This window comes from Scatophagus argus, chromosome 16 (genome assembly GCF_020382885.2).
Source record: "Scatophagus argus isolate fScaArg1 chromosome 16, fScaArg1.pri, whole genome shotgun sequence".
NCBI lineage: Eukaryota > Metazoa > Chordata > Actinopteri > Scatophagidae > Scatophagus > Scatophagus argus.
In genome coordinates this window covers 20,678,130-20,700,049 of record NC_058508.1, presented here as the reverse complement: position 1 = coordinate 20,700,049, position 21,920 = coordinate 20,678,130, and the positions used below count along the sequence as shown (strand labels likewise).

The 21,920-nt window shown below is 42.4% G+C and overlaps 1 protein-coding gene and 1 pseudogene across 1 annotated transcript; one reads left to right on the top strand and one right to left on the bottom strand.

Moving 5' to 3' along the window:
* The first annotated feature begins 221 nt into the window (after positions 1-221).
* On the top strand, positions 222-11,424 carry LOC124072651 (myosin heavy chain, fast skeletal muscle-like). The gene is made up of 39 exons (XM_046414195.1): positions 222-425; positions 680-823; positions 898-1,054; positions 1,437-1,464; positions 1,572-1,683; positions 1,766-1,858; positions 2,237-2,300; positions 2,386-2,484; positions 2,565-2,668; positions 2,752-2,890; positions 2,974-3,092; positions 3,365-3,514; positions 3,593-3,763; positions 3,843-4,152; positions 4,319-4,410; positions 4,547-4,634; positions 4,724-4,841; positions 4,953-5,076; positions 5,207-5,343; positions 5,427-5,682; positions 5,763-6,005; positions 6,324-6,500; positions 6,580-6,725; positions 6,795-6,885; positions 6,979-7,368; positions 7,448-7,574; positions 7,657-7,775; positions 7,854-8,050; positions 8,331-8,514; positions 8,601-8,766; positions 8,851-8,975; positions 9,056-9,364; positions 9,518-9,721; positions 9,804-9,929; positions 10,009-10,179; positions 10,366-10,470; positions 10,614-10,709; positions 10,777-10,911; positions 11,193-11,424. The coding sequence occupies exons 1-39, from the start codon at positions 222-224 to the stop codon at positions 11,214-11,216; spliced, it is 5,844 nt and encodes a 1,947-aa protein (XP_046270151.1). The 3' UTR covers positions 11,217-11,424.
* Positions 11,425-11,692: 268 nt separating this feature from the next.
* Positions 11,693-19,746, bottom strand: LOC124073574 (annotated as a pseudogene).
* Between the last annotated feature and the right edge of the window lie 2,174 nt (positions 19,747-21,920).

Below are 21,920 nucleotides of genomic sequence, written 5' to 3'. Positions count from 1 at the left end.
CTCCTGTCATCAGTGGTGACTCAGCACTGGTTGGCTTCTCATTTTTTGTGTGTGTTTGACTTACAGTCTGCAGAATCTCAGATTCAGTCCAACTGGGGTGTGCAAACCCGGTATGTAAATACAAAAGTATAAATACTTTAATTGGAATTCTTTTGAATTATTTTGATTAATTGCACTAGAGCGTGATTTATTTTCTTGCATTTTTATCCTCAGATATTAAGATGAGCTCTGATGCCGAGATGGCCCAGTATGGGCCGGCGGCCATCTTTCTCCGCAAACCCGAGAAGGAGCGAGTGGAGGCTCAGAACCGGCCCTTTGATGCCAGAACAGCCTGCTTTGTGCCCGATGCCAAGGAGCTGTACGTCAAAGGCGTCATCCAGAAGAGAGAAGGTGGCCAAGTCACCGTGAAGACTGAAGCTGATGAGGTAAACAATTACACAGCATCAGTGATTTATCATACTGATTTATCAAACTGTACAGCAATCAAGTAGAGCTGGTTATTGAACTTTAATTCTGCTTAGTATAATGTAAAAAATGTGTCATTTGTAACTTGCAAAACCACTAGTATGTGACTTCATCCCTCAGCTGGTTTCATCCGATTAGTCCTTCAGCAGGATTTTTCTGTTTTCTCCAGTCAATATAATTTCATCCCCTCTTCTCTTCCCACTTTATTTTCCAGACTGTAACAGTCAAAGAGGAAGACTGCCTTCCCATGAATCCCCCAAAGTACGACAAGATTGAGGACATGGCCATGATGACCCACCTCAATGAGCCCTCTGTGCTGTTTAACCTCAAAGATCGTTACGCAGCGTGGATGATTTATGTGAGGAATGAGTGGGACATTTTCATCTCTGTTTGTCTGAGTGATTCTCACATTCTGTATATTCTCCTCTGCAGACCTACTCCGGGCTCTTCTGTGTCACTGTCAACCCCTACAAGTGGCTGCCGGTGTACGACCCTCGGGTTGTGGCGGCCTACAGGGGGAAGAAACGCATGGAGGCCCCGCCACATATTTTCTCTGTCTCTGATAATGCATATCAGAATATGCTTACAGGTCAGAAAGAGCCGAGCCTCACTCAGAATTCACAGAATTGGATCAGATTTATTGAACATGAGCAAACAACAACTGAGCTGTCTTTCTGCTCAAATTCAAATATAGCTGAATCCTGATTGGTGGACAGAAGGGTGTCACAACACATTTTTTCCACACTCTTCAAACCATTAAGAAGAGCACAGGGGAAAAAAAGACAAAAACAGAAAGTGCTAAACTGAAATGAGCAAAACTGTTCTAACTATGGAGGAACGTTTGCTCTTCATATGGGATCCCATTGCTTTGTAGCCTTGTCACTTTAACCAAACACATGCATTACTTCACCGAGACAAAACTGACTCTGGAACTTTTGTGTTGTAACGTTTGTATTTTTTCTCACCAACAGATCGTGAGAACCAGTCTGTCCTGATTACGTGAGTCAGGCTTCATGTTAATGAAAATGTGTTTTCTAATATAATAACACATGTACGGAATGATCCATTTTGGTTGTCCTCAGGCCTCTTTTGTTCTCTGTCTGCAGTGGAGAATCTGGTGCAGGGAAGACTGTCAACACCAAGCGTGTCATCCAGTACTTTGCGACAATCGCAGTGTCTGGAGGCGACAAGAAAGAGCACTCGTCTGGCAAAATGCAGGTAATCTCTCAACAAGATACAAGCACGAAAGAATAAATGACAGCCACAGTGAGATTCTGATGAAGCCGGCTGTGTCTTCCAGGGGACGCTGGAAGATCAAATCATTTCAGCAAACCCTTTGCTGGAGGCTTTTGGCAATGCAAAGACCGTGAGGAATGACAACTCATCACGATTTGTAAGTACGAGCTCTCAAAATGAGGTCTTTGGATAAGAGTTGCTCCTTCAATAACGTTTTATTTACACAACATACATTATACATTAGTTGTTAACTTTAATTAAACAATGTCGGAACTTGCATTCGTATTACAGCAGCAAGTCATTTTCAGATGTTCCTTGAGCTTGGTGATGATGGCAACAGTGCCTGACAATCCTCATCCTCAAAACAATAGTTCAGCAGAAGCAGGGATGTGTAGGTACAAGCATAGGTTATTTGTTTAAGTCCCACCAAACCATAACTAAATTTCTTCTTCTTTGAATATTCCCAAAATCTTTTTCTTTTTACAAAACTTTCACATCTTCTTGTGCAGTTCACTGTGGATTGTGTATTTCATAGGGTAAATTCATCAGAATTCACTTTGGAACCACAGGAAAACTGGCTTCTGCTGATATTGAAACCTGTAAGTTAGTCTTTCCACATTAATAATGTTCATCACGTGTGTGCTTTCAGTTGACAATCTTTACTTAATATTTAATTCAATGCAGATTTGCTGGAGAAGTCGAGAGTGACGTTCCAGTTGGCTGAGGAGAGGAGCTACCATATCTTCTATCAGATCATGACTGGCCACAAATCAGAGCTTATAGGTATAGCAAGGACATTATTTCTTGCAGATTTTGAAGAATAAATTCAGAACATAAATAATTCTGTACGTTTCTCTCTTCAGAAATGCTTCTCATAACAACAAACCCGTATGACTTCCCTATGATAAGTCAGGGGCAGATCTCTGTGGCCAGCATCGACGACAAAGAAGAGCTGCTGGCCACAGATGTGAGCTATCTCTCGTCTCGCACTTTCAGTGGCATAAACATGCATTTTATTGTTGTTTGCTAACACTGCATTTTATGTAACAGATGGCCACTGACATCTTGGGCTTCACTAACGAAGAAAAAGTCTCCATTTACAAGCTAACTGGTGCTGTGATGCATTATGGGAACATGAAGTTCAAGCAGAAGCAGCGGGAGGAGCAGGCGGAGCCTGACGGCACTGAGGGTGAGACTCCTCACTTAAGTGTTTTTTGTTGTCAGAAAAGACATGCAAATGTTAATAAAAAATATTTCATGTTCACCTCTCAGTGGCAGACAAAGTCGCTTTCCTCATGGGTCTGAACTCTGCTGACTTGTTGAAAGGCCTTTGCTACCCCAGAGTGAAAGTGGGAAATGAGTATGTTACCAAAGGCCAGACGGTCCCCCAGGTACTGTGGCAAGGTTGAGCAAGTTATAAAGCATGATGAGGTGCACTAACATAAAAAACAAGTCTTAGGTCACACACCTAAGCTTAAAATTCATTCCAATTGTTGGTCCTAAAACCTCTGCTAATATCAACTGAGTACACCCTTTCCAAACCATGTCTAACTGGGAAAACTGCCAGCCAGAAACTTTGTTTTGGAACCATAATCACATTACAAAGTTTAATAATTCTGATTCCATATAAATCTATGTTTTGTCTACAATTTCTCCTGATCAGGTCACCAATGCAGTTGGTGCTCTGGCCAAGTCTGTGTATGAGAAGATGTTCTTATGGATGGTGATAAGGATCAATGAGATGCTGGACACAAAGCAGCCACGGCAGTTCTTCATTGGAGTGTTGGACATTGCTGGATTTGAAATATTTGATGTGCGTTTGTACTCATGCTTGTTAATTAGTTTTATATCAATGCTAATATCACAAGTTAATGCTTAATTCTTGTCACAGTTTAACAGCATGGAGCAACTCTGCATTAATTTCACCAACGAGAAGCTGCAGCAGTTTTTCAACCACCACATGTTTGTGCTGGAGCAAGAGGAGTACAAGAAGGAGGGAATTGACTGGGAGTTTATTGACTTTGGTATGGATTTGGCAGCCTGCATTGAGCTCATTGAAAAGGTAGGATTAATCTACCGCACATCAGTATATAATAATTTCAGGCACCATATGTACTGTATGCCTTTGATGTATTCAACAGCCAATGGGCATCTTCTCCATCCTTGAAGAGGAGTGTATGTTCCCCAAGGCCTCAGACACCTCTTTCAAGAACAAACTCTACGACCAGCATCTTGGAAAAACTAATGCTTTCCAAAAGCCAAAGGTTGTCAAAGGCAAACCTGAAGCTCACTTCACTCTGGTGCACTACGCCGGCACTGTGGACTACAACATCACTGGCTGGCTGGAGAAGAACAAAGACCCTCTGAATGAATCTGTGGTGCAGCTTTACCAGAAGTCATCAATGAAATTGCTGGCTTTCTTGTATGCTTCATTTTCTGGTGCTGAAGCAGGTACAACATTGCAGAGCACTGGAATAATTAACATAAAAAAATTACAAAGTTTTACTCAAGACCAGTTAGTGTCTGGATTGGATTTACAGAATGATTGATCAAAAGACCCCTCCAACACCCATCAGACTTGATACTGTTAAATAACACTTCTGTTTCTGCTTTGTAGAATCAGGTGGTGATGCTGGAGGTGGCAAAGTTGGAAAGAAAGGAGGAAAGAAGAAGGGTGGCTCGTTTCAGACAGTGTCTGCGGTTTTCAGGGTACACAAGTGATTATTTAGATCTTTTTTGGTGTTTCCACATAGTTCAGCTTTGCTTCCAGTAAACCCCATCGAAAAAACTTTTCTTTCCAGCATTTGACATTTTAACAGATGTAATAACAACAGATCTCCTGCAGGAAAATCTCGGAAAACTAATGACCAACCTGAGGAGCACCCATCCTCATTTTGTGCGTTGCCTGATTCCAAATGAGTTCAAAACACCAGGTACAAATCTCCAAATTATAAAGGTCGTTGTCGGTGCAAATGATGTTGAAACATGCTCCTCCAGTTGGCTCCTGTTGACTTCACTGCAGGCATCATGGACAATCACTTGGTCATTCACCAGCTGCGTTGTAATGGCGTGCTGGAGGGCATCAGGATCTGTAGGAAGGGTTTCCCCAGCAGGATTCTTTATGCCGACTTCAAGCAGAGGTCAGCACTGTTTCCTACCTGAAAGAACTATAAATAAAGCAAACTGATACTTCTCTTTTAATCTAAATTATTCTGGTTTGTAACCATCAGTTTTTATTCTAATTTTAACAGATACAGAATCCTAAATGCCAGTGCCATCCCAGAGGGACAGTTCATTGATGGAAAGAAAGCTTCAGAGAAGCTTCTTGGTTCAATTGACATTGACCACACACAGTACAAATTTGGGTCTACAAAGGTATGTGTCCAACTGCTTCATCAGGAAAAGTTCTAAAAGCTTTTTTGGGTAAAGACTTCAGCCTTTACTAGTAACCAGCTGATTAATTTGAATGGACTGGATGCAGCATTATCACACTATGTTGTTACAGGTCTTCTTCAAAGCTGGCTTACTTGGAACTCTGGAGGAGCTGCGAGATGAAAAACTAGCCTCTCTTGTGACCCAGACTCAAGCACTGTGTCGTGGTTATCTCATGAGAAAAGAATTCTCTAAATTAATTACTCAAAGGTTACTCAAAGATCAGCACCAAAATGCTTGCCTACAATGTGAGAAACACACAGACTAAAAAACTGCTGTTGTATATCTTACAGAGACTGCATATGGATTCTGCAATATAACTTGCGCGCATTCATGAATGTGAAACACTGGCCATGGATGAAGCTGTTCTTTAAAATAAAGCCACTTCTTAAGAGTGCAGAGACGGAAAAGGAGATGGCAACCATGAAAGAAGACTTCATCAAATGCAAGGAGGATCTGGCAAAGTCAGAGTCCAAGAGAAAGGAGCTTGAAGAGAAAATGGTTTCTCTTTTACAGGAGAAAAATAACCTCCTCCTGCAAGTGCAAGCTGTGAGTATCAAAATGAAAGCTACTGGTCTCTTTGTGCAAACGATCCTACATTAGTGTTTTTCTCACCCTGGTTTCCTTAGGACTCAGAAAATCTTTGTGATGCAGAGGAGAGATGTGAAGGCTTGATTAAAAGCAAGATCCAGCTCGAGGCCAAACTCAAAGAGGTGACTGAAAGACTGGAAGATGAGGAGGAAGTGACCGCCGAGTTAACCGCCAAGAAGCGGAAGCTCGAAGACGAATGCTCTGAGCTTAAAAAAGACATTGATGATCTGGAGATAACCCTGGCTAAAGTGGAGAAGGAGAAACATGCCACAGAAAACAAGGTTTGTGATTTCTGCAGGCACCTCCATGTATCTCCTACCTGATGTTAAAAGTTACTTATATTTTGGCAGAGACAGAGCCAGCACATGGCCATTAACACGAACTTTGCATTTTCGCTAATAAACACCTCATTTTTTGGCTGAATTTTATTTCACATGTCAATCAATCAAGTCAGGTTTGTTTTAGGTCTCCTGATCAGGCCTGGTATTGAACAAATCAACATTTTCTACAATTAAAATAACAAAAATGTTCTCTCACATTGCTTTCTACTCTCTGTTTTGTTCTCATCTTGGTGTGTATGTGTACTACTACTATTGTAGGTTAAAAACCTAATGGAGGAACTGGCTAGTCAGGATGAAAACATTGGCAAACTGACCAAGGAGAAAAGAGCCCTTCAAGAGGCTCATCAACAGGCACTGGATGATCTACAAGCTGAGGAGGACAAAGTCAACTCTTTGACCAAAGCCAAGTTGAAGCTTGAACAGCAAGTTGATGACGTGAGTTGCTGTAGACAACAACACACTCAAACACTGGTGTTACTTGACATCTTCATTAACTGTGCAATTTGCTGTCAAGATTGAGGGTTCATTGGAGCAAGAAAAGAAGGTCCGCATGGACCTGGAGAGAGCCAAGCGGAAGCTCGAGGGGGATCTGAAACTTACACAAGAATCCCTGATGGACCTAGAAAATGACAAACAACAATCTGAGGAGAAGATTAAGAAGTAAGCTCTCTTTTGCATGTAGAAGAAAAATAAATGTTGGGTTAAAATGACATCTTCTTGTCCTTGCAGAAAAGAATTTGAAAACAGTCAGCTGCTCAGCAAGATTGCAGACGAGCAAGCGATTAATAACCAGCTTCAAAAGAAGATGAAGGAGCTCCATGTAAGAAAATTGAGATAAATTAAAACTTTAATTTATAAATTTGACAACAGTTAATCATCCCGTCACGATGGTGTGCAAACTGTTTGTTTAAAGGCTCGTATTGAGGAACTGGAGGAAGAAGTTGAAGCTGAACGAGCTGTCCGGGCAAAGGTTGAGAAGCAGCGTTCTGACCTCTCCAGGGAGATCGAGGAGATCAGCGAGAGGCTGGAGGAGGCCGGAGGAGCCACCGCCGCTCAGGTCGAAATGAACAAAAAGCGTGAAACTGAGTTCCTCAAACTGCGGCGTGACCTGGAGGAGTCCACGCTGCACCACGAGGCCACAACCGCTGCACTGCGCAAGAAGCAGGCAGACAGCATGGCTGAGTTGGGAGAACAGATCGACAACCTCCAGAGAATCAAACAGAAACTGGAAAAGGAAAAGAGTGAGCTGAAGATGGAGATTGACGATTTGGCCATTAATATGGAAACAGTTGCAAAAGCCAAGGTGAGATCTATGAATCTGGAGTAGGATAGTAGCACGAGGGAATGTACTCAACTGGATAAATTTGTGTACACTCTCTTAGGTCAACCTGGAGAAGATGTGTCGTTCACTTGAAGATCAGCTTATGGAGCTCAAGACCAAGAATGATGAAGACCTGCGGCACATTACTGATCTGACCAATCAGAGGGCTCGTTTTCAAACTGAGAATGGTAATCTCTTTTCCTGCATTCACTGAAATATTTAAAGTCATAGTTTGAATTGAAACATCTTCCTTTGCGTGACTCTTGGCAGCTGAATTTTCCCGACAAATGGAAGAGAGAGAAAGTCTCATTTCCCAGCTGACAAGAGGAAAACAGGGATTCACAACACAAATTGATGAGTTGAGAAGACTGATTGAGGAGGAAACAAAGGTAATCAAAGGTTTGCAGTCACTTTTCTGATGCACTTTTTTTTCTCATGAACCTTCATATTGTTATCTTTCTCAATAGGCTAAGAACGCCTTGGCTCACAGTTTGCAGTCGGCCCGCCATGACTGTGATCTCATTCGTGAGCAGTTTGAGGAGGAGCAGGAGGCCAAAGCTGAGCTGCAGCGCTGTTTGTCAAAAGCAAACACTGAGGTGGCTCTGTGGAGGAACAAATACGAGACTGATGCCATCCAACGCACCGAGGAGCTCGAGGAAGCAAAGTAACGTTGATTAGATCGACAGATAGCTCGTGTTGGCTTTAACCAAATATTAGACATCACTTACGTTCCTAATATGAGTCAACAAGTGCACATTGTATTTCTTTATTTACTTTTACTAAATGAACAATTCACCCAGTTCGTCCACAAAACATTTCTGGAGCTTCACATCTTCACATCGCAGCATTCTCCTAAACACATTATTAATCTACAGAGCCATAAAATAAAGTACAATTTTTCAAAAATATTGAAAGCTGTTACTTAAGTGGTTTCACTTTGACAGGAAAAAGCTCGCCCAGCGTCTCCAAGAGGCTGAAGAACAAATTGAAGCCGTGAATTCAAAGTGTGCCTCACTGGAGAAAACTAAACAGCGACTTCAGAATGAGATGGAGGATCTCATGGTTGATTTGGAAAGGTCCAACGGCTTAGCCGCCACCCTTGACAAGAAGCAGAGAAACTTTGATAAGGTAAATTCTTACACTTGATACTACATCAATGTCTTTATACTACGTCATGAATATTTACTAGCAGATGGATGTTTCAATGAATTAAGATTCTGGCTGAGTGGAAGCAGAAGTATGAGGAGTCTCAGGCAGAGCTTGAAAGTGCTCAGAAAGAGTCTCGATCTTTGAACACCGAGCTTTTCAAGCTGAAGAACTCCTACGAAGAAGCCCTGGATCACCTGGAGACAATGAAAAGGGAAAATAAAAACCTGCAACGTGAGTGAACTTCCATTTAAGCAAAACAACAGTTTGAGAAAAATGTTTTAAATCAGTATTTTCAAAAGCTTTCTGTCATTCCAGAGGAAATCTCGGACCTGACGGAACAACTTGGGGAGAGCGGGAAGACAGTTCATGAGCTGGAGAAATTCAAGAAGCAGGTGGAGACAGAAAAATATGACATGCAAACTTCGCTGGAAGAAGCTGAGGTACAACTGATGACAAACATAGCCAACAAATACTTCTTCAGCCTGCATCACTGGCGTAAGTAATCAAAATTATTTTCAAGGCCTCCCTGGAACAAGAGGAGTCGAAGATCCTGCGTGTACAGATGGAGCTTAACCAGGTCAAGGCTGAAGTTGACAGAAAACTGGCAGAGAAAGATGAAGAAATTGACCAGCTGAAGAGGAACCACCAGAGGGTGATGGAGTCGATGCAGGCCACTCTGGATGCTGAGGTCCGCAGCAGGAATGATGCCCTGAGAGTGAAGAAAAAGATGGAGGGAGACCTCAACGAGATGGAGATCCAGCTGAGCCACGCTAACAGGCAGGCGGCCGAGGCCCAGAAACAACTGAGGAACATTCAGGGACAACTCAAGGTACAACATCATAATGTGTTAAATGAAGATTATGAAAGAAGAAATAATAACATTACAAATTCAGACGCCAAAAATCAATCCAATACACTTGCGGCTTGCTACAGCCTTAATCAGTTTGGTAAATATTCAAAATCATGAATAATGCTTTTTTAGGATGCCCAAATCCACTTGGATGACTCTATGAGAGGGCAGGATGATATGAAGGAGCAGGTAGCCATGATGGAGCGTAGAACCAGCTTACTGCAGGCTGAGGTTGAAGAGCTTCGAGCGGTTGTGGAGCAGACGGAACGAAGCCGCAAAATGGCTGAGCAGGAACTGGTTGATGCCAGTGAGCGTGCAGGACTTCTGCACTCTCAGGTAGGTTCTTCACCCCGTATCAATGTATGTAATGAACCCTTTCGATTTGCAGGAGACACATCTTTTTTTTTATCTTTGGCAGAACACGAGTCTTCTCAACACTAAAAAGAAGCTTGAGGCGGATGTAACTCAGCTTCACTGTGAGATAGAGGAAGCTGTTCAAGAGGCCAGGAACGCAGAGGAGAAGGCCAAGAAAGCCATTACTGATGTAAGGTGCTCTTACAAAGCTCTTACTCTGGTTAACATAGGATTGTAAATAATCAGTACTCCTACTGTGGCACCTCTAGGCTGCCATGATGGCTGAAGAGCTGAGGAAGGAGCAGGACACCAGCGCTCACCTGGAGAGGATGAAGAAGAATCTGGAGGTCACAGTGAAAGACCTGCAGCACCGCTTAGATGAGGCTGAAAACTTGGCCATGAAGGGTGGAAAAAAACAGCTTCAGAAACTGGAGGCCAGAGTATGTGTACCTGTTAAAGGGATAGTTCACCCCAAAATTTTGAAAATAATTGAAGTAGATGACACGCAAAATTGGTACACTGAAGCAGTGGGTCAGATCCAAAAACTTTGACTTCTGCTGTAATTGTTCAACAAAAGTCCTATTAAAAGTCATAGAAACTGTCCTGAATTGCGCTCTTGCATGCAGGTCCGTGAGCTGGAAAATGAGCTTGAAGCTGAGCAAAAACGTTCGACGGAGGCCATCAAAGGAGTTCGCAAATATGAGAGGAAAGTCAAAGAGCTGACTTATCAGGTGAGGCTACAGCAGTGTTGTTTTTCTGAAGAATTCACTGAACCCTCTAGCATTTCAGTGGCATATCGTTGGTGCCAAGATTATAAAACAATGAAATCCAGCAGCTCACTCGCCTGACAGAAGCTTGTGTTTACTTTCTCCAGTCTGAGGAAGACAAGAAAAACAACATGCGACTGCAGGATTTGGTGGACAAACTACAGAACAAGATGAAGGCCTACAAGCGACAAGCTGAAGAAGCTGTGAGTGAAATCTATTCAGTTAATGGCAGATCACCGATATATCCAGTGATGGATGATTTATTTCCAGGAGGAGCAGTGTAACGTCCACATGGCCAGATTCAGGAAGGCTCAGCACGAGCTGGAGGAGGCTGAAGAGAGAGCTGACGTGGCCGAATCTCTGGCCAACAAGATGCGAGCTAAGAGCCGTGAAATCGGGACGAAGGTACCAAGTGGCTTTTGTTTCATGTGTACAGCAAATGTTACCTTTGAAAGGAGAGCTGTTTAGAAGTTTGTACCCAGCATGACCATCATAATCACAGACAAAAACTAACAAACATATCGCATGTGTTCTCTGTGAGTTTGGGCAAATACAAATAATCAAATACAGTAAATAATCAGGACTTTTATTACATAAACATGCAAAAGTCCTCAGCAGAAGTTTTTCTCAAGTGAAAATGATTTTTGAGCTTGTGTTGATATCCTCTGTCTGTGATTGTGTTGCAGACACAAGAGGGACAGGGCGAGTAGCTGAACGCTGGACAGTACGTCTCTGTGGACACCAGTGGACACAAAGGTGCATGACAGATATGTTACATATTAGTTTATTCTTCATCATATCATAATAATATCCTAGCATCTCAGTCGTATCGGTAAATCAGATTAGAATAAGTTCAGAATTTAGCTGTCAAATAAATCAATTTTGTCATTTCTATATATTTAAATAGATAATAAATCCAGTTGACAAGACCCCCAGAGCATGTTCATCTCTCAGCATTCATGTCATATGGTTGTTCTGATAAAATCTCACCCTTGTTCACTCCCCTGTCACAGTTTGAAAACGGTGATAAATGTTTGTAAAATTACAGGTAATTTTTCTTGCATTTGCTTGATCGCATTTCACTCACCAAGCATGTAGAAATAATTCTCCATATGCAGCAATAAATACACATGTATGTTAATTAAAGTGGGATTTTTTCAAATTTTATTGAAATTCAGTGTTGACAATGAAAGCTGAGTGAAAATGCCCTTTATTAAGCCTGGCTGAGGTGGAAAAGTTGGTGTATCAATAAAAAAGAAAAGGCAACACAACTGCAATGGAAGCAGACTTTGAGGTTACATCATGATGTATGAAACAGGTGACTTTGACGTCCACTGAGGAGACGATGCCTTCAGGTCTGTCTTCTTCCTCATGTTGCTATGTGCAACAGAGATGTGGTATTTCCACCATGATCTCCATCGAGCTTTGGACTGCAGCTTTTCTTCTGCTGTGGTTTAATTTTTGGAGAACTTGTAACGAGAAACTTTTTCAAAATAAAAGCTTTGTATCTCTAAGATGCTGCAGTCACACACTGAACAAAGTATGGCTTCAAATGAAGAAAACAATCAGCAGACAAACAGCAGACTTTATCATCTTCACGACAGCCACAGTCTACTGTCCACTGTCTTTAGTCTGGTGAGTGAGAACAAGAGAAAGACATTAATGGCCATCGGTACAAAGAGGCAGCATGTTGTCAGAAGCCGACTGACTCACCTTCTCCATGTCGCGACTCTTGACTTTCATCTTACTGATCTGGGACTCGGCGATGTCGGCTCGCTCTTCAGCCTCCTCCAGCTCGTGCTGCGCCTTCTTCAGCTTCGTCAGGTGAGCGTTGGCTTGCTCCTCCTGTCACATACCAAATGTTGATGAAAAAAATCTCCAAATGTGCATTCAAGCAATGCGTGGGTCACAGATAAAGTCACTCACAGCTTCTTCAGCCTGCCTCTTGTACACTTTGACCTTCAGCTGGAATTTGTCCGCCAGCTCCTGCAGCCTCATCACGTTTTTCTTGTCCTCATCAGACTGTGGTTTGATAACAGAAAACGAATACCCAACTTTACAGCAGGAATAAACTGTTTTGGTCTCTCTGTAGCTAATTTCCCTACATAAATGTTGGCTGACTGGTTGAACATGTGAGCCAATGCAGCAGCAGCTGTGTAAATAACAGCTTGTGACGGTAGCCTTAAAAAATGGTAAAAAATGGAACAAAAATGAACAAATATCCTTCAAATTGTTGTTTTATGTACTTTTTGTACTTTGAGCAAATATTGCTGACTGACATTTACTAGATGTGGAGTATTTTCACAGCGGTATTAATACTTTTACCCAACATCTGAATGTTTACCAGTAAAATGTCACACGATTCGAAAGCAAGTTAACCTGATAGGTGAGCTCCTTAATCCTGCGCTCAAGTTTACGAACTGCTTTCACAGAATCCGACCCACGTCTTTGTTCTGCCGCAAGCTCATTTTCCAGCTCTCGCACCTGCCAATGACCAATTATATTCTGGTCAAGAAAAAGTGCAACAAAACCTCACAAGCACAACAGATCAATTAAAGGAGGATAAAGTACCACACGTTACCCTCGCATCCAGTTTTAGGAGTTGTTTCTTTCCGCCCTTCATTGCGAGGCTCTCGGCCTCGTCCAGACGCTGCTGCAGGTCGTTCACCGTCACCTCCAGGTTCTTCTTCATCCTCTCCAGGTGAGCACTGGTGTCCTGCTCTTTCTTCAGCTCCTCAGCCATCATTGCAGCCTAAAGAACAAAACATCAACGATAGATTTATGTTGGTTTAGGTGATAATTAAGCAAAATCCCGAAATCCAGACACTCACATCAGTGATGGCCTTCTTGGCTTTCTCCTCAGCAGTCCTGGCTGCCTGAACACTGTCGTCCATCTCACCCTGCATTTGAGAAAGATCTGCCTCCAACTTCTTTCGACTGTTGACCAGGCTGGTATTCTGAAAGAAATATTATTTATACGACAACATACATTAAAATATTTCTGCAATTGCTGTAAGAAAGGACATGTATTAATTCAGGTTCTCAAACTGTAATTGCGGAACTGACTTACTTAATATTAAATTATTTAATTAATATTCATATACAATTATATAAGTAAGTATAAAATGTTCGTAGCTCATAGGGAAAAAGAGTTGCTGAGAAAACGCAGGGAGATTTGCACCTGTGAGCGAAGCAGCTGCACTCTCTCGGTGGCGTCCAGCGATTCCTGCTCTGCTAACTTGCGGCTCCTCTCAGTTTGCTCCAAAGCCTCTCGGATCTCCTCCATCTCAGCCTGCATGAGATTACCTCTGCGCTCCGAAATGGCTACCTGCTCCTTCATGTCCTCGTCGTTTCTCAGAGCATCGTCGAGGTGAATCTGAACTTCCTGTTCAGTAGAATTCAAAAACAATTTTTTAACTGCCTGCGTCAACAGAAGAAACATCCTCGCGTTTGCATCTCACCTTCAGCTGAACTTGTATGTTCCTCAGTTGTTTCTGGGCTTCGGCCGCCTGCCTGTTAGCGTGGCTCAGCTGGATCTCCATTTCGTTGAGGTCCCCCTCCATCTTTTTCTTCACTCTCAACGCGTCATTCCTGCTGCGGACCTCAGCATCCAAATTACTTTGCATGGTGTCGACGATTCGTTGGCTGTTTCTCTTCAGCTGTTCGATCTCTTCGTCCTTCTCAGCTATCTTCTTGTCCACTTCAGACTTCACCTGGTTCAGCTCCAGCTGGACTCGCAGGATCTTGGACTCATCATACGCTGCAGGTTTTTATTTTCCCGTTTGAGCGTCTCTAGTTGTTCCAGGTTTTCTTCGAAGGCGTTCTTCATCTTGAAGTTCTCAGTACCCAAACAACGCACATCTTTTACAGCTGACTCCAGCTCTGCCTGACTTTCCTCATGTTTCTGCTTCCACTCGGACAAAACCTACAAGAACCAACATCACACATGAATGCTGACAACAAAGCACTGCTGGCATGGTTAGGGGTTTTAGTTTATTTATTTTTGTTTTATTTTCCAAGGTTTCTCTGCTTCACACTTCCTGTCATTGTCTCCTTCCTGCATGTTTGATTGCCAGTTAGTTTCACCTGTTCCTTATTAGTCTTCCCTCCCTTTATATCTAAGTCTGTGTGCTTTCTGTGCTTTTTGTCAGTTTGACTTTATACCTTGTGTGTCAGGTGTTCTAGCATTTTTCTTGTGATTTTGGCTCTTTGTTTAGTTTACCTCGACCTCCTCGTTGTGGGTTTTGTTTGCAGAGGTTCGACTGCTTCCCTGGTTTTGACCCTTGCCCACCTCAACCTCCTTGATATGGTTTTCATTTAACCCCCAGTTCTGCCCCTGCATCTGTATTCAGGTCTTGTTCCTTGTTTTCTTGTTGCACAAGCATAACAATTATAACCATTTTAAAAGACAAAGGAAATGCTGTTTGCTTAACTCGTTCATTTTTTATCTAGTGTTCAAACAAATTAGAAAAAAAGATCAATGTGATCCACAGTGCTGAAACTAATGCTCTCTGAATATCATCATGAATTTGATTTGTGGCCTTGAGGATGTCTGATGGAACCTGTTTATTTTTGAAATCTTTATTTAAACATACGAGTCACACTGAGGCTGGAAAACCTCCCTTGTAAGCTTTACCTTAACAAGATGGACACATGAATTATCAGACAGGTTGCGGGTTTGGTTTTTGGTACCATCATGCATTTGAAAATACTATACTATACTACATTAGTCCTCATGGAAATCTTTTTTTCTCTGAAACTTCTTTGTCTATTTGGTTTTTGAGTGTGACACGAGCACACTGTTGCTCCCTTGTGGCCAGTGAAGGTAAAGCTGCTGGAGTGACTGCAGTTCTCACAAACAATAGTTGCAATACACTGATAGGCCTCTGATAGGGCAGCACAGACTGAGGCAAATATGATGCCACGCTTCAAATCCTACTTTACAAGCTACAGAAATGTGAGGTTGTGCTTTAGCTGCACACTTCGAGGATGAACATTGACTAGTTGGTGAATGCATGTCTTGTTAAAAAGTGTAGTACTCAGCAGCTTCTCTAGGCTTTGCTCAAAGGGTCTCACGTCCAAACCTTATCAAAATTTCTCTGCTTCTTATCCAAGGCAGCAGCAGCAGCATTTGACCTCTCAACATCCATCATTAAGTCGTCCACCTCTCCTTGCAGCCGCTGTTTTGTCTTCTCGAGAGAGGAGCACTTGGAGTTAACGGCCTCCACAGCTTCCACCATAAGAACTCGTGAGATTATCCTGTTTTGAGCTGACCTGGAGATTTTTCTTACTTTGCCTCCTCGAGCTCCTCTGTGCGTTGGATGGCATCAGTCTCGTATTTGGTTCTCCACTGAGCCACTTCGCTGTTGGCCTTGGACAGGCAGCGCTGCAGCTCAGCTTTGGCCTCCTGTTCCTCCTCACAGTCATGTCGAGCTGACTGCAAACTGTGAGCCAAGGCGTTTTTTGCCTGCAGGACATCACAGAACCAGCATAAACTCTTAGCTTTATCCTTAAACTTTAAAGCATTAAACCCTTCGTACGACCATCCACAAAAACATCTTCTCGTAGACGGATTTCGCAAGGGCACCAATAGAGTTGTATACCTGGAAAAAGGGAAAGTTGAGGACAGTTTCCCAATCGCTGTACGATTCAGTATTCACTACAGTCAAATAACAGTCAACTGAGAACGAAAAAGTTTGGGAGATACTAACTATCATTTTTACTATCAATTAATCTGACAAAAGTAGCAAATCCTCGACAGTTCAGATCAGACTTTGAATCAACATTACTTCCATCTCTGGCCTCTCAGGGCTTCCATGACATGCACTGTAAGTGTTATTGAAAGATAACAGCACAGCTGATAACCAGACGTCTCGTTATAGATGATAATCTGCAGTGGACCCAGAAGTAGAAACAGTAGCCTCACCTGCTGCACATTTTGTCCTTTGGTAACATACTCATTTCCCACCTTTACTCTGGGGTAACAGAGGCTTTTCAGCAGATCAGCCGAGTTCAGGCCCATCAGATACGCTGCCTTATCAGCTTCTGCAAAAAAGAAAATAACAACAAATCTCAGCCACAAGTCATGAAATCTTTTGGATGTTTTTTTTTTTTTAATTTTAGTGTATCCGCCTCTCTTGCTTGCATGGCAGTTTTAATTTGGATAAATGATCCTCACCCTCCGCGCCATCTGGCTCCGCCTGCTCCTCCCGCTGCTTCTGCTTGAACTTCATGTTCCCATAATGCATCACAGCTCCAGTCAGCTTGTAGATGGAGACTTTCTCTTCAGCAGTGAAACCCAGAATGTCAAAGGCCTCCTGTGTGGAAAATAGCCAAAGTCAGATGTAAAGCAGCTGGAAAGACAAAACAAGCCTTTTGTGCTTGGACCAAGTCAGCTCACATCTGTAGCCATTAACTCATCAGCGTCGTTTATGCTTTTCACACTGATTTCTCCTTGACTGATGAACGCAAAGTCGTATGGGTTGGTGGTGATGAGAAGCAGATCTGAAGAGAAAGAAAACAAGCTAAAATCTTCTTTTGTTTGGCTGTCTGTGTGAGAAAAAGAATAATTAATCCGATTACCAATCAGTTCAGGCTTCCTGTTGCAAGTAAGCTGATAAAAAATATGATAGCTGCACTCAGCCGCCAGCTGAAACGTCACTCTTGATTTCTCCAGCAGATCTTTAAGGAACAAAGGGATAATTTAACTTCATTTTACAGCAACTTGAGCTGCCGCTGTCAAAATTCTGAACAAAATTTGGAAGAACTTACATGTTTCAATATCTGCAGATGCCAGTTTACCAGTAGCACCAAAGTGTATTCGGATGAATTTACCCTATTGAACAAAACACATAACCTGTTAGACAAAGTCTTGGTAAGTCGAATCAAAATGAAGTCCCTCAGGCTGACTCACAAAGCGAGAGGAGTTGTCATTCCTCATAGTCTTGGCATTACCAAAAGCTTCCAGCAGAGGGTTGGCCTGGATGATTTGATCCTCCAGGGTTCCCTGTTGAGAAGGAAAACAGAGAAATCTGACAGCCGCTCCTCTCTGAAAGTCAGTCACTGACCCTGCCAGCTGCACAGCCTGTCAAAATCATCATGAACTCACCTTCATTTTACTGTTTGTCTCCTTCTTCTTGTCCGCAGACACTGCGATTGTCGCAAAATACTGAATGACACGTTTAGTGTTGACAGTCTTGCCTGCACCGGATTCTCCGCTGAGCAAAATCAACGACACATTTTAAAACTTCTGACTCTTGCATGCGTCAGTTGTTTGTTCTGTTGCTTGTTCTTGTCAGTCGTGTCAGTAAATATACGAAAACTGTGCCGAACTTACGTGATGAGTATGGACTGGTTTTCACGATCTGAGGGGGTCAAAGAAGACACGTGGTGAGAGCAACACCAAATTTCTCAGAGGCACCGGCTAATGCACCGGTGAGCATGAACTGGTAGGCGTTATCAGACAGGGCGAAGATGTGAGGGGGAACCTCCATCCTCTTCTTCCCCCTGTAGGCCCGCACCACCTCTGGGTTGTAGACCGGCAGCCATTTGTAGGGGTTCACAGTCACACAGAAGAGCCCGGAGTAGGTCTTCGTGGAAAACACAAGATCTGCATCAGTACATGTTAGCAATGGTATCTGTTGGGCCGCCTCTTTGTCTCAGACTGAAATACCTCAACAGCTGCCGGAAGGAAATTTTTCACGGGTTGTTTATCAGAATTACAGACAATTAACTTTGAAAATGTGAATTTGGGATTTTTTTTTCTTAACTTCCAAACAGTCCTAAGCTGATAAACTTTCTCTTTAATCCATTTACAAAATCAAAAGACTTAATTGTCACGATGGCGGTGCAGTCTTCTCCTGCCACGTTTTATTTCTACTCCAGCAGAAATGTTCTACTTTTGACAGCCATAGTTACAAGTTACTTTACAAATTAAAATTTCTGCAGTCAAAACATAACAAAATGTAAAATCAGACAGAAAATTAATTTTCAGCTACTTTGATAATTCCATTCATTTTTAATTTAAAAACATTTCATGATTTCAGCTTTTCCTGAATGTGAGGATTTGTTGCTTTTCCTACAAATTACTTCAGCAACATTTTCAATGCAGGACTTTCACTTGTAACGGAGTACTTTTACACTGTGGTATTAGTGCTTTTACTTCCTCCACCCCTGATAAATGTTCAGCTCAGTCACTGTCAAAGTGATGTTCAGTCCAATAAATCAAGACATGAACATTCCTGTGTGTTGACAGGCCCCACAGGGAACCAAACGTCTCCTCTTCATTTCATTCAGCTAAATCAGCAGCAGGTGTAACTTCAGGGCAGATGGCACTTATGAATAATATTCAGTACAAACAGATGAGACAGTAAAAACATAATGTCTTTATCTGAACCCAATTTCTACTGTGTATTGTAATTTTTTACAAAACTATAACATACGTTTTCGCCACAGACATGTCTGTCTTTGTCTCTTTAGTCTCTAATGTGGAAATGCATTGGAAATCACATCACTGACAATTTTCCACATATTTTTAAGAAAAAATCAGGTTGCTGCGGGACTCACGTAGATCATCCATGCTGCATATCGTTCCTTGAGGTTGAACAACACTGCAGGTTCATGAAGGTGCGTCATCATCACCATGTCCTCAATCTTGTCAAACTTTGGTGGGTTCATGGGAAACACTTGGTCCTCCCCGACAGTCAAAGTCTGAAAAACAGGAACATGAACGTCTGTTGTTCACAACGGAATAGGAAAGTAGACGACAGGTTTTACAAATGGATTTCCATTCACTTTCACTCATTCATGACTCTTGGGAAGTGAGGCAGCAATCAGAGCTTCAGGGGACACTAAATGTCTCTGTTGAAAGCTAAGTAATAAAATTCTGCAGATTCTTTATTGCAGGTTTTACAGACAGACGCCTTGAAGCTGTGTAAAATCCTGCCCCATCACTCTGGAATATAAAGTCCTGCTCAGAGAGAAGCCATATTCACAGTGTGTGTTCAGCGTCTAATAAAAGGTCAATTTATAAGCATAACCCTTCAGACCACCCACTCTGTCATCCACGGCCTTCACTGTCACTTTGCCGTCTGCTTTGTCCTGAATCTCAGCCTTGACATAAAGCTCTTTCTCATCGCTGACAAAGCACGCCGTCCTGCTGTCAAACGGGCGAGACTGAGCCTCCGTCCTCTCCCTCTCAGACTTGCGAAGGAACTGGGCAGCTGGCCCGAAGATCGCCATTTCCCCATCGGTGCTCATTTTCTCCTCTAGAGTCAAAGACAAAAAAAATTAGAAACGCCATCAGCATATTTTAGATTGTTCTATGAAGTGGATAATTTAAATTAAATCCCATTATACTCTCCCCCTTATTACACCTGATGTTTGACGTTTTTGAAAAGACGCAAACACAGAGAAAAATCCTGCAGAAGTTACACACCAAAGGATTGATGTCACTGCGGTACTGCATTAATGACGGCAACAAAGTTTCTGAATTAATTATTGAAATTCATAATAAAACAAGGAGAATGTCAGACATTTATGAGAGGAAAGTGTCACACAAGAACATTCGATACTGACCTTAACTGCAAGAAAGAGTATCAGTTATGATCGGTTTGGTCATGAGGTGAAAATCCCTCAAGACTTCATTCCTCCTGAAGCAAGAATACATTTTGAAAGCGAGGTCAGATTTACACTGTTTGGGATTTTCAATTAATTACACAAAACAGAGTGTGACTAAGCGAACTAGGAATTTTCATCACTTTTTACTCTGTGCTGTAGCTCTGTAGAGTGCATTGTGTTCCTTTTGGTCATGTGTTCTTGTACTGTCGCTCTGCTTAGCAAGTTAACTCACCTCAGTGCTTTTTTCCAACCAAAATCCTGCAAATCAACCCGCCTTGTAAACAGAGCTGACATGAAGCTGCAGGTTATTTGTGCTGCCCGTGAGGTCCATGTTCACACTGAAAATTCCCACGTTTTCGAGGGACTTACAGCAGCAGACTGAGGTGATTAGTGGCCGGACGCGAGCAAGCAGACAACCTTTAAAAGTGGATTTGAAGAGGATTGATTGTATTCCTTTTAGAGGATTATTGCAGGCAGCTGGTGTGGAAATAAAGGCCATCAAAGCCTGAGTGGGATACAGCGTTTTAACAATGAGACAGTGGCAGCGGTCCAAAGTAAACAGTCCGGCGTGTGAAGTGCATTGTTCATGTGTCATTCATGTGCGAGGTTGTCCGTGAGCTTCAGCTTCAGCCAATCACAGCTCACAGTTGTTTCTGTCCAGCCTCTGAAGTGGACCTCGTGTTGGACGTTATCGAAGTCATGTAAGTGAAGTGTCAGTGCAAGGTGAGGGGAGGGACAGGATTTCAGCATCTGAGGGGTTTGCTGGCAGGTTTCAGCTTTCACTTTGACTTGATATCAGCTGGACAGATTTCTTCCATCAGGAAGTCTCTTTGAACTCATCTTGTTTTCCCTTCCGAAATGCTTCTAAAAATCGTGATACACCAATGAAGATATAAACCTTTTAAAATGCGAGGACTTTATTAAGCGGCACATAAAACTCGATCATGTGTGGATGCTACAAAAAGGGTTTTTATTGAGAGCTAGAATGAAGCTTACAGGAAGGTGAGGAGAAGGATGGAGAGTTGAGTCCTGAGTCGAGGAGAGTTCTAGATGGAAAGTGGACTGTTTATGATCCTTAAATTTAAGACTGTCATCACAAAAATCTCCATTAATTAAAAGCAAGACTTTCACAGAAGTCTACTTAGAAAAGTAATACTTTTTTGAATATCCCATTTCTTCACATAAAAGAAAAGAGGGCTGACATGGACAAATAAAGGACTGCCCCAAATAAAGGCTGGGGAACTCAAGAGTGGATAAAATCCTGGTGCCTGTTGTATAATGTGCATGCCAAGTGGGCATAATGTGTATTATCATCACTTTAATTTAACAAATACAGTGATGTAAACAAATTATTTTAAACACTTGGATTACTCATCACTTCATGTCTTACTGTTGCATTTCAGTCACTTCAGGCATGTGTGTGTGTGTATGTGTGTGTTAATATGTCAGGCAAACGTTATTTTGTAGTTTGAAACTTGAAACAGATCCAGATTTATGAACAAGGGAAAACATGATCAGCTGAGATCAGAAGTAAAAGTCTGTCTCAGATGTGAGCCGGCTGTCAGGCCTGGTCTCTAACTGAAGTGCGATAAGTCTGAATGTGCAGTCTGTTCCCTGGTTACTGCAGAGTGGCAGCTGCGCAACAAAAACATAACCAGCCTCTTATGTGTCAGCATGCAGTACATGCAGTATTGCGTTTTCACATTGCCAGCATTTACACCAGAGAGGAACGACCTCCGACCCTCATCAGTCGACAGGGTGGAAGACGCTCGAGGGTGAAGCAGCTCTGACACGCT